The sequence below is a fragment of the Urocitellus parryii genome, chromosome 7, assembly GCF_045843805.1.
Source record: "Urocitellus parryii isolate mUroPar1 chromosome 7, mUroPar1.hap1, whole genome shotgun sequence".
Classification (NCBI taxonomy): Eukaryota; Metazoa; Chordata; class Mammalia; order Rodentia; family Sciuridae; genus Urocitellus; species Urocitellus parryii.
The window spans coordinates 144,454,803-144,468,411 of NC_135537.1; the positions used below are offsets into that span (position 1 = coordinate 144,454,803).

Here is a 13,609-nt window from a genome sequence, read left to right on the forward strand (position 1 = left end):
TGGTTTGAAGGGGGGACAAACCCAGTTCAATAGGAATGGTGGCCTGCACATATGTGAGACCCACATCCAAATAGGGAAGGAGAGGGTCCAACATGGGGAAGGAAACAGGTGCTTGATTGATGGGTGTAGGGGTGGGGGGTGGTCAGGAAAAGCTCCAAAGCAAAAGAAGCCACAGAGTTTGGTATATACTAATTGTTATCTCCACTAGATGGATTAGGGAGCGAAAGAAGAGAGAGATGAAGTCACTAGCCTAAGGCCACACAGTAAGGGTAGAATTGGGATTTGAGGGCAGTCAGCGCAGCCTGAGAGTTCATGCTCTCAGCCACTGTGCTATTGCATCACTCGATCAAAGGTGGCAAAGGTTTGAGGCAGAGCAGTGAGCTTAGAGAAAAATATTTTCTGATGGGCCTACTCTGAATCTCAAGGGCTCTCCTGATAAAGTCTCTGGTGAAATCTTTCATTCTGGACCCACAGGAAAACCTCTAGCAAGACTTGTTCAGGGGCCAGGAACTCCCAGGACAGGGCCATCATGGGAAGCTGCTCCAGGCTGTGGGCACACAATCCTTTGGGAATGAAAGTAATACTTTTCCTTGGGTGGGTGTGGCTGACAAACTCTTCAGATGCAGGGAGGCAGGGCACAGGGAGGAAAAAGAAGGGTATGTCCCAAAGGACCCTATTCTCCTCAACTCCTTTACTACTGACCTAAAACAATTCAAGGCCACACCTGCTTCAGAGGAGGCTCCTGAAGGTACTGTGTCCTCAGCATGCAGAGATGGGTTAGGTCCCAGGAACATGGGACCAAGGTTCTGATCACCTGGACTACCTGGGGTGGCCCCACTTTCTACTCTCCCAGCTCCTACGAGGGACAGGACTTGGAGTGAGGATGGAACAAGAGTCCTACACAGGGGTCCTCAGATAGAAGATAGGCCCAGGGCGAGAGAGGAAGGGTTACGTGTGGCTTCCGTGTGAGGCATTTAGTGGTATGCAAAGTTAGACTTTGAACTTGCAGGATCTAGGCCCTGGACAGCTCTGCCGATGCTCATTTCTCTCATTTTAAAAATGGGACGAAAACTCCTTGCTAACTCAGGACGGTGGTAATATCAAAAGTGAATACTGCTGTTCAATTTCACATACTTCCTAAAGCAATCGTCAGATGTTACAGTTACATTCGATAGGCTCTGTTGTACCACTTGGAGCTGATGATACTTGAATGTAACCTTGAACTTCAATCTAACTCTAATGGCTGCTAAGTAGAGGTCAGTCGAAGAACAACAGGCAACAAGGGATTGCTACTCTTGATTTCTTCACCTTTATGGAACTCAGTATTGTACCTGAAGTTCTGGAAGAAGTCCCTTAGAAGCATATGTTAACAGCATTTCCTGCTTGCCAAGGCCGGCAGCCACCAGGTAGATAACCTTTAAAGGCCAGCTAAAAAGCCCAGAAAACAAGGACTGTTTCAGGAATGAATAATTGGGGGTTACTTTATACGCTGGTTTAAAGCAAAGCCAACAGGGCAAGACTAAAAAGGCAGGGGTATCATCCTAGACAAGGAATAAACCAATCAGCCAATCAGAGACCCAGCCTGGCCAGCATCATGCCAACACCTGTTGAAACCGTGGCATCTCTTTGCCATCCCAGAAAAAAAAAGCTTTGTCAGAGATGAGACCATCAGGAGTAATGAATCCGAGCCAGCAAAATCACCTCCAGAGCACTGTGAATAGACACACACCAAACTTCCCCGTGCTGTACAAAAGCCCAAGCCCACCTAAGGGGCATTTACACATGAATGGCTGGACTGGCTTGCGCCACACTGGGGCCTGGCACCAGAACTCCTCCAAGGCAGATTGCACACGGCAGATACCTTCTGTCCACCAGCTGCGTTATCCAGACCACAGCATGGGGGAACCAGCACAGCAAATGGCTTACAAACCTTGAGCACAGCTTCTCCTGGCCCTGGCTGTATGCATGCACATCCCTGTCACTCTGCCTCCTCAACTGCAGGGCATGCCTCCAGACCGGAAGACCCACATTTACACAGCCTGGGAGAAGGAGTGCAAGTGTAAGGTTGGGCCCATCAAGACTGCAGCCCTCTTACAAATAAGCAAAAGGGTGCCCGCTGCTTCCCACACCAAACTGGCTACAGCATTGGTGTTGGTTAATATTCTGGGAGTTTCCTCCTAGATTCTGAGTGTTGTGTTAAGTATGAATCCATAAGCGGCTTAGGATCCTAAGCTTGCTTAGGAACTCTTGTGTGATTCTCCTGATGGCCCATTTTTGAAGAGCTTCCGATTGGTTTTCCCAAAGACAACAAGTCCATATTTAAGACATCCCTACACCCCCAAACACAGCAGTGGTTGGAGTGTCCTGTGGACGAGGAGGTGAGGCCAGGGAGAAGGGGGACCAGTATCCACAGATGGGACCATAACTAGTACAGGGAGGAGTTTGAGGGCAGATACTGGAAGGAGAGGTGCCAGGGTAGAGGAGTTGTGACTGGGGTGAGGTGACTCCTCCTACAGTTAAGTCAAGTTCCCACAACCTGGAGGGAAAGACTCAGGCGACACCAGAGTGGGCTGTACACTGGCTTCCTGCAGTGAGGACACCAAAAGGAGCCTGGTGTCCAGGCTCTCCGGAGTCCCACTAGCGGGCATCAGGACCACCAGGAAGCTGGGCTTGGGGAGAGGGGCGTTTCGCGCGCAGGGCAACTCACGGAGGAGAAGTTGTGCGGGCCGCAGAGCTCGCCTCGGTACTTGCAGGAAAGCAGCATGTCCTCGAGCTGGTGGCCCAGGCGGTCCATGAAGGCGGCGCTGATGCCCTCGAAGTGGCGCGGCGGCAGGAAGAGGCGGAAGTCGGCCAGCTTGCGGAACCACTGGCGGCGCGGCTCGTCGCCCCTCAGCAGCTCGCTGACCAGCGGGCGCGCGGTGCGGTTGGGCAGCAGCAGCCCAAGCCAGTGACCGGCGTAGTAGAGGTCCCCCTTGGAGAGGCGCGGGAAGCGCAGCGGGTTGTTGTTGCACACAGTGACGGCGGGGAAGGGCAGCTGGCGACTCCACTCGCGGTGCACCCGCGTGTGTGACGGGAAGCTGAGCCAGTAGAGAAGGCGGTTCGAGGACCAGGACAGCAGCAAGCCGAGGGACGTACAGAAGGCCAGCACCCAGAGCGCCCGCCGCTGGAAAGAGCCCCCCGCCGCCGTGCGCCCGGCGCACATGTGCCGCAGCCCGTGCAGTTTAGCGCGGCTCAGAGACGGCCGCCCCCTGCGGGCGACCCCTGGCCCCTGCAGCGCCCGCTCGCTGCCCCTACCACCCCCGGGCTGCCCGGCAGCCGCCACCGCCGCGGGCGCCGGCTGCTCGCGGGCCATGCGGAAGCGTCCCGGGCCGGGGAGCGCGGCCGCGGGCAGCCCGGCTCCGCCGCTCCGGCTCATTCATTCAGCCCGCGGCTGGCGGCAGCGGCGGCCCCGGCCGGGCGGAGCCGCCATGGGAGTCCGCAGCAGCAGTGGAAGCAGGAGCAGCCGCGCGCAGCCCGCGCCAGGGAAGCGTGCGCCCGAAAGGAGCTCCGGTGGCGCGGCATGCCCGCCCGGCGCCGCCGCCGCCGCCTCCGCGGGCGCCCGCCCGGGACTGAGCGCCGCCTCGGCCCGCCGCCCCTGGCACTGGCCTCTCCCGAGCGCCTCCCAGGCTTTCCTGGCCCCTTGTCTTCCTGAAGGATGTCAGACACCGGGCACTACCTCTGGAGGGGCCCCACTGGGAGCCGCTTCTCCTGTCCCTGGGCGCTGCTTCCGCCTCCACTCGTTCTGGACCTCGGGGGACCCTTCGCTGAGTCCCCCCTGCCCCACTTAACCCCAGCTTTTACGCTGGTCCTGGGAGAGGGGCCACTCGATAACCATGCCTGATTTGGACATCCCCAAGGACCCCACTAGCCTGGCCCGTAGCCCAGCGGTGCTGGGACATGCGAGAGAAGGCGCCAAGGAACGAGCGCCCCCAGAGGCACACTGCAGCTCTCTGGCTGGGCGGGTGGGGTGGGTGTGTACTGGGGTGAGTGGTCGTCAAGCCGCCGTTTCCTCACTCCCTTTTCTCCAGGACCCTTCCTTCTTACTGCTGCCGGGCTGCGTTCGGCAGGAACCCGCGAAGGCTTCCCCAAGTCCTGCGCCCGAGCTCTGCGATGTGCCCGCCCTCGCCTGGGGCTGGGGGCTTCTTCTCAAGGAAGAGGCTTCTGCGGGAAGCTGCTCGCTGCCGAGTCCCTTCAAGGCTGCCGGCCAGGGGAAAGTGTCGCTTCTCCCCTTGGCGCCACTCTCAGAGGTGCCTCGTGTCTCCAGAAAAGCCCAGCGTCGCTGTTCTCGGTCTCTTCTCTTCCCTGCCCCAGCGGCGCCGGGAGCCAGGAACTGCGGAGCCCCGGCAACACCTCCCGGGAGTGACCCGGACTCCTTGGTCCGTGAGCCCTTCTCCTCCTCTCCAGACTCCAAGCTCGCGGTGGCGGTGGCTGAGCTCCTCTCCCGGTTGCCCGGCCCTGCTTGGGCCCCGGGCGAACTTGAGCAGCGGCCGCGCGACGCTGGCGCGGCTGGGCTCCGAGCACCTGCTTCTCCGCTCGCTGGCCCCGCGGCTCGAGCGGGCGGGGTGCGGCGGTGGCGAGCGCGGTGCGCTCCTGGAGACGCGATGCTGACGCGCCCGGCTCCTCCTCACTGCATTTTAATTCCTGGCCACTGTGGCCGCTGCACACCGAGCGGGATGCCTCTTGCAGGAGTTGGCCGCGTGGGGGATGCACTGCACCGATGGGCCCTGAGTGTGAGGGCTTGTAGAAGAGCTATAGAGTAGTGTCAACGCGTGTTTATGCGCAGCCTTGTGCAAATAAGTGTGAGATGAGCTGGAGAGAGAGTGGCTGTGCAGCTAGGGCTGTGGTATCATGCAGTGTGTGGGGGTAGATGTGCGTTGTGTATGAGTGAAATGCCTATTTCTGTGAAACCATTGAATGTGAAAATCGTGTTTGCAGGCCATGTAGTGTGGCTGCTAGAGTGTGTGTGTGTGTGTGTGTGTGTGTTTGTGTGTGTGTGTGTAGGATAGTCTACCGATGGGATGCATGTACTGTGTGTGTTGTGTATGTGTGCATACACTATGTGGTGGGTGTGAGGTTCACTTCTGGATGTGATGCCTAGTTGGTGTGTTCTGTGTATGCCCATGTGTTGGGAGACATGCAAAAGAGTATGTATGTTTTGGTGCAGGGAGTAGTTAGTTACTGGGCATGTTGGCCTTGCTGGGTTAACCTGCCCCTTTGAGAAGTTCTCAGGAACTTTGCCTGGGCATCCTTGCCTCGCCTCTTGTCCTAACCTAGTCAATAAAGCACAAATCTCCCAGGAGGGAGGGCAATGGGAGACTCCATCTCATCCCAGTGGCTGGGATCTTGGAGCCCACTGGTTAACTGATGGTGAGGCTTGGGGGATTCCACTCACCCCTAGACACTTTTGGATCTTTAATTTGGTCTTTTTAATATTCTGCTTTAACTTGTTTGTGACTCTGAATGAGGTGTGCTGGCTTCATTTCACAGGTGAGATCAGGGAGGCCAAGTACCTGCCCAAGGTCACTGGATTCAGCACCCAGGTTTCCTGGCACTTCCTAGTGTCCCAAAGAGCCCTATAGCTTTCATTCTCTGGGCCAGGACCTTGAGGGCAGGGCTGGGATCTTACTCCTGTGGCTGGCTGGCTGTGGAGAGTGCTTGGTAGGATCTTACCTACATTTCCTGTTAAGGACTCACTGAGGCTTGTAGAGACAGGTAACTTGTTGAGCCCCACTGCTCCCTGGGAGTTTCCCAGACATTTCCCAGAGATTCGATTTGACAAGTGAGACTCCTAGGAGGGATTCTGAGTGGGAGGGCACTCTAGTGGAAGAAGGGCCAAAGTTTTGTCCTTTGGTGCAAGAGACTTGAGGAATGAAATATTTGGACACAGAGAAGATTTTCACTCACTTTATGATGATGAATTAGGAGTAGTTCAGCCAGATCTGTCAAATAGCAGCAGTTTTCCAAGCAGGAGGGCTGAAGTACTAAGGTGGGCTTCAGAGCCTCCCTCCCGGTGGCAACTCTGAATCCTGACTCTGCAGAAGAGGACTTCCAAGCCCCTCATCTCTCACTCACATACATTCACACAGTTACACACATGAACAGACATGTATACACAGTGCATGTATACACAAACCACACTCCACACACATGCATGTATGCCTGCTACATATACTACACAAAATGCACACACAATACACAATACATGACATGCCCACAAATATATGTGCATATTCCACTATCTATGCCACTACATATAAACACATTTACATTTATACAACCATGCATTACATATAACACATGCATACACAAGCCCACATGTACACACAATTCATATACACTCATACAAACACACATGCACTGTACACACACACACACACACACACTACATATGATCACACACACGTGGGGGCCTTGCTCATTCTCCTGAGGAAGAAGTTACTAGTGCAGTTTTGGATTTGAATCCTTGAGGACATCTGTGCTGGCTGTGGCAAGAAGGGTCTGAGGCTGCCAACAGTGTGAGGGCTTCTGACGAAAGCTCATACTCCAGTGCCCCTAGCTGGGACTCAGAGTTCCAGCCCAGGTACGCCAGAGTGACCCATGCTCTGGCCAAGGTGGGGTGACTCTGGAGTGGCATGAAGCTCCATTTTATCAAAAGCATTTAAAACACACCACGTTTCTGACTTTCCTGGCAGCGTCCCCCTTAAGGTGTACGCATACTACTTTGGATTTGAGTGTCTTCTATGCCAGGGGTTTTCCTGTGAATTCTCCCCACGAGCAGCTTGTTCAGGGTGGGGAGGATATACTGCTTAGACCCCAAGGGGTTTGGCACAGAAACCAGAGATGCAGGGTGGCTAGTGATCCCAACAAAGCCTCGTGGCTCTCTTCACGGCCCATCCTCTGTGCTGCCTGAAATGTCCCCGCTCCTCTCCCACCAATACTTGGACCAGCGCAGCATCCTGGTCTTTCTCAAACCTCAGCCCAAGCGCTGCCTCCCAGGCAACGATTTCCTCGATTCTCCCAGATCAACTTTGTTTGGATCTTTCCCCCTATGATCCTGGAACCCTTTGTATTGGTACTTCCATGAGAGTCCTTGTCACAGCACTTTGTCATCGTGTGCATCCAGGTCTTTCTTAAGGACCAGGAGCCCTTTGAGAATAGGGACTACATCTCATTCTCATGTGGGTCCTTGTCTCCTAGCAGTGTTTGGGCACTGACAAGAAACACTGGCCAGGGGAAGGGGGAAATAGAAAGTTTCTTGAACAGGTACTATATGCCAGGCATAGAAATGAGTGCATATTATTTCTCATTTCTCATTCCAACCCTGCAGAGGAAGGATTTTGACCGTTTTTCTAGCTATTGTCGAACAAAGTACTTAGGGTGCAGGATATGAATCCAGTTGTAAGTCATTTCAAAGCCCAAGATTTCCCCTTTCCATCATGCCTCTTCCAACAGTACTTTAAGAAATAATAATAATATTAATAATAATATTATAACAAATGTAGGCCTTCCTAAGTGCTAGGGTTCGTTCTAAGCATTTTATATTGAAAAAACAAATGTCATAAATGTTCAAACTGCTTATTCCTCAAAAATATCATAATAGATAAATACTAACGTTTTCTCTAAAGAAGAGAAATCCTTGCTACAGAGAGGTAAAGTAACTCCTGGAAGCCACACAGCTTCTCAGCAGGAGAGCAGGATTTGAATCCAGGCAGCCCAGGGCTCCCTCCCTCTGCACTCAAACAATGGCTCATGTGAATTAGCTTTCACATCCTGGCCCATGTCCCTGGCCAGAAAAAAATGAATTCACAAGGCAGCACAGAAGCTGACCTATGTAACCTCTCTTCCAAGAAACTGGAATTTAGCATTGTGATTTCCAAACAATGAGCTTTTAAGAAACATTTCCTTTGCTTGTTTATCTCTACAGCATGCGCTGCCCTGCACCTGGCACGAGGTATTCTGTGTGATGTGGGTGTGCAGTGGCAGAAAGATCTTCCAGGCAGCCAGGGCATATTCTGAGCTGTGACCGCTGCCACAGCTGATTAGCTCTTTTCTCCCATAAAATGGGGGTTTGCAGGGAGGGGAAGATCAGATCAAGTTAATGTGGTTTTCTGTTTTAATAATGCAATTTTAGGAACTGGCACCTTTGTTGGCTTGATGAGGTTTTACTGAAGCCCTCAATGTTCCTGTTTATCCCCAGTGAGAACTGGACAGTATCTGAGAGGTCACTTAACCCTGCTCTCTGCCTGCTTCAGAAAGCCCTTCAACACCTCCTCGCAGCAACCAGCATCTTGCCTTGTTTAACGCTTCTTCCTTCCACCCAGTTGAAACCTCTCTCCTTATGCATTTCTCCCCTTCCTCCTACTTTATTTCTGGGGAGCCACACGAAATAAGCTTGGCGTCTCTTTTGTTACAGGAACTCTTCAGATACTTTGTAGACTCCAAGTCCTTCTGTGCTGATGGGGCTTCCAAAGTCTGTCTACCCAGCAAGGTCTGCAAGCCAGTCTTTTCTTCTCCAGGTTAAATGTCACCAGTTCCTAACAGTTGTTTCCCCTGTAAGTTCCACTCTTGGGATGGGATCACACATGCCCACATCCTTAGACCGTGGTCCTTCATGCCGGCAGAGTGTGAGTCTATGGACCCAGCACTCTGGTCTGACCCTTCTAGTCTACTGGTCTTTTATTCTACTGCTCATAGGCTCTTAATTCTTGCCTTTGGGATTTTGTGGAGGCTTTGGGTGGCAAGATGGGTCAGTAGGACAGGTTCTAACCTTCCCTGCTTAGAAGGTTGTGTGCACTGTCCTTTGAGATCATGTGGCTAATAGTGATGACTCCTACCTTTGTGTGTGTATGTGTGTGTGTGTGTGTGTGTGTGTGTGTGTGTGTGGTGCTACTGAGGATTGAACCCTGATCCTCATGCATGCCAGGCAAGCACTATACCATGGAGCCACATCCCCAGCCCCCAGTGAGCACTACTTTCAGTATTAGAGTTTATTAGTAATATGAGTAGTCACGATGGAGGTTCTCGTGCTGGTGGAAAGAGACCAGGGAGGACTCCTCACTCATCTCCCCACTCTCTTCCTGCCCCTCCCCCATGGAGCTCACTACAGTTGCTGCTAAACTTTCCTTCCTTCTCCCCTCCATGGTTTTCTTCACACTTGGCCTCTTCTGGTTCTCTCTTCTTCTGCACTTTCTTTTTTCTTCGTCTTTTTCTTCTTTTTTTTTTTTTTTTTTTTTTTTTTGGTACCAGGGAGTGAACCCAGAGGTGCTTAACCACTGAACCACATCCCCAGCCCTTTTTTGTGGTTTATTTTTAAGGCCTCACTAAGTCGTTGAGGCTGGCTTTGAACCCGTGATCCTTCTGCCTTAGCCCCTTGAATGGCTGGGATTACAGCTGTGCACCCCTGCATGAGGCTCTTCTGGGCTTTTTCTTACACTCATAGGATATATTCATATAGAGTTGCCCTTTCAGTCATCCTTATTTTACTTGATTTCAAGCTTTGAGATGCCACCCTTTTCTCACCAGCAAGTTGCAGGCTTCAGAGGTCAAACCATGGCCAGCAGAAGGGGGATTCCAGGATGAAAGGACCAGGTCTGGAAAAGAGCGGTGGGCAGGCTTATGGGACATGGGGCTGGAAGTAGCTTGGCTGAAACACCTGGTCCCTGTTGAAGGAGAAGCCTGCAAAGCGGAAGCTGAATGTAAAACCTAATTTAATTCCTCCATTTCGGGCTAGGAAGTCCAGGGCCAGAGAGAAAAGAAGTTTGCTATCCATCACACTGATTGATCCTGATCAAGGCAGGACTAGCACTCAGGTCCTACTTCATTCTCTGCGCACTTTATGAAATTATTATTTTTAAAATTATCTAGAAATCTGTAACGCATTCACACGGTTCAAAAAGACAAAGAAATTTCCAGTAAAAAGTCCACATACGCATCCCCAGCCACCCATTTTCTTTTCCTTCCTGAAGGCGAATGAAGTCATCCATTTCCTGTGTGATCTTTTAGAGAACGTTTATGAATATTCATATGTATATATAATCTTCACATGACCCCCATTTTTTACATACAATATTGTATTCGGTGACTACCATTGACTAGAATAATTACAGTTCCTGTTCTCCAATCTTTTTTTTTTTTTTCCCTGTGATTTTATGGTTTACTTCTTCTGGCACCTCATTCCAACTTCTGTTATCCTCCTCAACTTCTCATTTCACATTATCCTGCTCTCCCATCCAAAAAGGACAGTAGGTTCTTTGACAAGGTGGTACCCAGAGCTTGCCATTTTATTATTAGATTTTTCCTTTAACTCTGTGCTAGATACGCTAATGGATAAAAGCTCTCATGTGGATAATCTCCAACAGCAGGTAATGCAAAGATATATCTGTTTGCTTCTGAGTTGCACAATATGATGTATTTACATAAACCTAATTTTCTACTCATGTTTTCCTTTGGCTAATCATGACAGACACATGAATGCATTTACACACACACACACATACACACACACACACACACACACACACACACACACAACTAAGTGCCCTGAGCACACAGCTCTTATTGGTCAAGGAAGGTGTCCAAACATGGATTGGCGGAGAAAGCTAGCTTGGGATTTAGATGTTTCTGAAATTAATATGCAGAGTGGCTGAAACATACCATGGAGAGAACCAGAAGTCACCAGGGCCCAACATGACCTTCACGATCATGCAGTTGGACTGAGAAGAGGCAACGGAGGCCCAGAGGTTAGTGGGTGTCACCTGGTTTCTGAGAAGTTGATCTAACAGTAATGATGATGAGAAGGATATTAGGTAGCTGACATTGTCAGACCAGGTGTCAGGTACTGTGCTCAATGGATAAGAATTAACTCAGTTAATCCTCACAGAAACCTCTGAGGTATGTATCACCATTATAGTTCTTTTTTTTTTCTTCTTTTTTTAAACAGGAGGAAACTGTATAAAAATTATCCAGTCAGTGGCTGGGATAAAAACCCAAGTAGTTTGGCTGTACAGTGCAAGGTCCTAATTAACTTGGTTGTAATTAGCTGAAAGTAATGTCTGTAGTGAACATTTATGGAGCACCCAAAGGATGTGGGCCTTGTCTTTGGCACTGAGAATACAGCATCTGCTCAGATGTCCCTGCCGTAGGTTTCCGTCTAGTGAGGGAAGAGAACAGTGAATTCTAATATTAAATTCTAATGAAATATTTACAGGTAGTTCTTATAAAAATTGATGAATGCTCTACCAGCCATGAACTTAATGAGAGGGTCCCTATGAAGGGACCTCCCTTGATTGGTTTGAGAAACTTTGCCGTATCATGTCTCTGTTTTCCACTGGATTTTTCCATTGGTTCTCATTTTCTTGCCCAAACTCTTTGAGCATTGATCTCTTTCCTTTGAGTCAGGACAGAGGCAACACACCAGTGCCACCGAACCATTCCCCACGTTGAGTATGGCGGATTCTCTTTGTCCACAACATCCACATTTACAAAGTCCTGCTCCTCCTCCTCCTGACATGGGCTTTTGAGTTCCCAGTGACGTCTTTTCAACCTGTGACTTTCAGCTTCTAAGTTCAGGCCACTTCGGCAATTACTAGGTCTCCTCCCCCCCCCCAGCACCCCATGCCTAGCAGGACTTTATTCTGCATTTGAACTTAAATACCTGAGACTTGATTGTAACCTTGGCTGTGGCCATAAAGTTAGCAGAGAAATGGAGCCTCGCACACTTTTCTACCCAATTTGTTCCTCTATACACATAACAAAGCTCTCGTTAAAATAGTTAAGCATAATAACCCTCTCCAGCAGTAACCACCCACTCGTATTATGAAAAGGCAGGCAGTGAAAATAGAATTTAATGAAATATAAAACCCCAGGTACAATTAGGCATTTTATTCACCATGGCTTGACTGTCCCCTCGCTCTTTTCCATCATGACAGTCTTGCCCTGGCCCTCACCTCCGCCTTGGGGAGCACTAACTCACCGATCCCGAATCTGTCTTGCCAACAGGCCTTCTGCCTTGGCTCGGAGATTTAAGGCCAGTCAATTTGTCAAAAGTTCTACTCAAGCTACTTTTCCTCCTCGCCACAGCTTGCCCCTGTCTCGGGCATCAGAGTGCGTTTCCTCTTCTCGCTTAGAGAAGACCTGGCCAAGCCATTGCCCCAGGGATCTTTGCTCCTAGTTGATCTCCCTGTGCACCCAGGAAGAGCAGAAAGGGAGGGATTCAGTTGGTGTGGACCATGCGATTATCCAAACAGAAGATGAGACGGGGAGGGCAGGAAAATAACGGAGTATCCACCAGAGCACCCTCTATTCTGTGCACCGTGGAAGGATTCTGCACAGCAGCCCCTCAGGTGGCGGACAGCCCCCCCCCCCCCATTTTACGGATGATGCTGTAGGAAGTTTGTCTTATCCATTTTCTTCTCTGTCACTCGATGCTGAAACCATGACAGCGTGATCACATAACTCAACCATTTACTGAGTGCTTAACCAGAGTCAGGCACAGAGTTAAGCCTCCTTTTCCAGGGGAAGGAAAGAAGGCCCAGAGAGGTGAAGTCACTTTGCCAGGGTCACACAGCGTGTTGGAAAAGCACAAACCCGGGACTTAAGAAAAGAGAAAAGATGAAGTGAGTGGCAAGATAATTCTGAGTTTCATAGAAATCCTTAGGGGAGGGGCAGTTGGAGGAACCGGAAGCAGATTTGCTGGGGCCAGATCTTGGGCTCTGGGGTTCTGCGATGGATGTACAGCTACACTCTTCCCAGTGTTGGTGTGAGGCTGTTGGTGTAGATAAATCCATGTTGGGAGGGGTTTAGGGAGGTCCCCAAGGTTCCAGGCTGATGTCAGTAAGCTAGAAAAGGCCAGACAAGATATTCTGTCTCTGGAAGTGAAAGTGACATTGCTCACCAAGAGCCACCATGTGGCCCCTGGGTAGGGACTCATCTCTGTAAACCAAGGGGTTCCAAGCCAGCTTCCTTTGTCTCCTGCTCTCCCTCCCTCCTTTCCTCTCTTCCTCCCTCCTCCCCTCCCTCCTCCCCTCCCTCCCTGGCTCAGCCTTGCTCTCCTTTCTAATCAATATTTCCTTAGCCCGACAGTGCTTAAGTTTCCCCACTCAATATTTCTCGGCAGCCTACAGCACTAACACATAACATTAGATTCAAAACAGTTTTCTGAAATTTCTTGGAGTTCTGAAGGCAAGTTCATAAACTTGGTGAGTCACAAGAGCCATGAAGCAGCTCGTGCCCTTCAAACTGGCAATTCCACACACCCTGCAAGATTCCCCGAGGAAATAACCCAAAAGTAAAGAGAAACTGCTCAGGGTGTTCACAGTGGGGCGTTTTGTTGTAGTTCACGTGCACAACAACACGGAGAGAGTCAGACAAATGAGATGATGGTGCTCTGTCATGAAAAAACTGTGCCATTGTTGCAAAACAACACTATGAGGGGGCTGGGGTTGTGGCTCAGTGGTAGAGTGCTCGCCTAGCACGTGTGAGGCTCTGGGTTCAATCCTTAGCACCACATAAAAATAAATAAATAAAATAAAGGTATTGTGTCCATCTAGAGCTTAAAAAGAAATGATGAGGA

At 50.5% G+C, this 13,609-nt stretch overlaps 1 protein-coding gene across 2 annotated transcripts in view; it reads right to left on the minus strand.

The window, feature by feature from the left end:
* Asic2 (acid sensing ion channel subunit 2) overlaps window positions 1-13,609 on the minus strand; it is a 1,047,776-nt gene that overhangs the window by 249,503 nt on the left and 784,664 nt on the right. The window contains exon 1 of one of the 2 annotated variants that reach the window (XM_026388903.2): window positions 2,708-3,415. The exons of the other annotated variant lie outside the window; for it this stretch is intronic. Within the exon in view, the coding sequence (XP_026244688.2) occupies window positions 2,708-3,415 (708 nt within the window). Of the gene's footprint in view, window positions 1-2,707; window positions 3,416-13,609 lie in introns of those variants that run through there. 2 annotated transcript variants of the gene reach the window in all.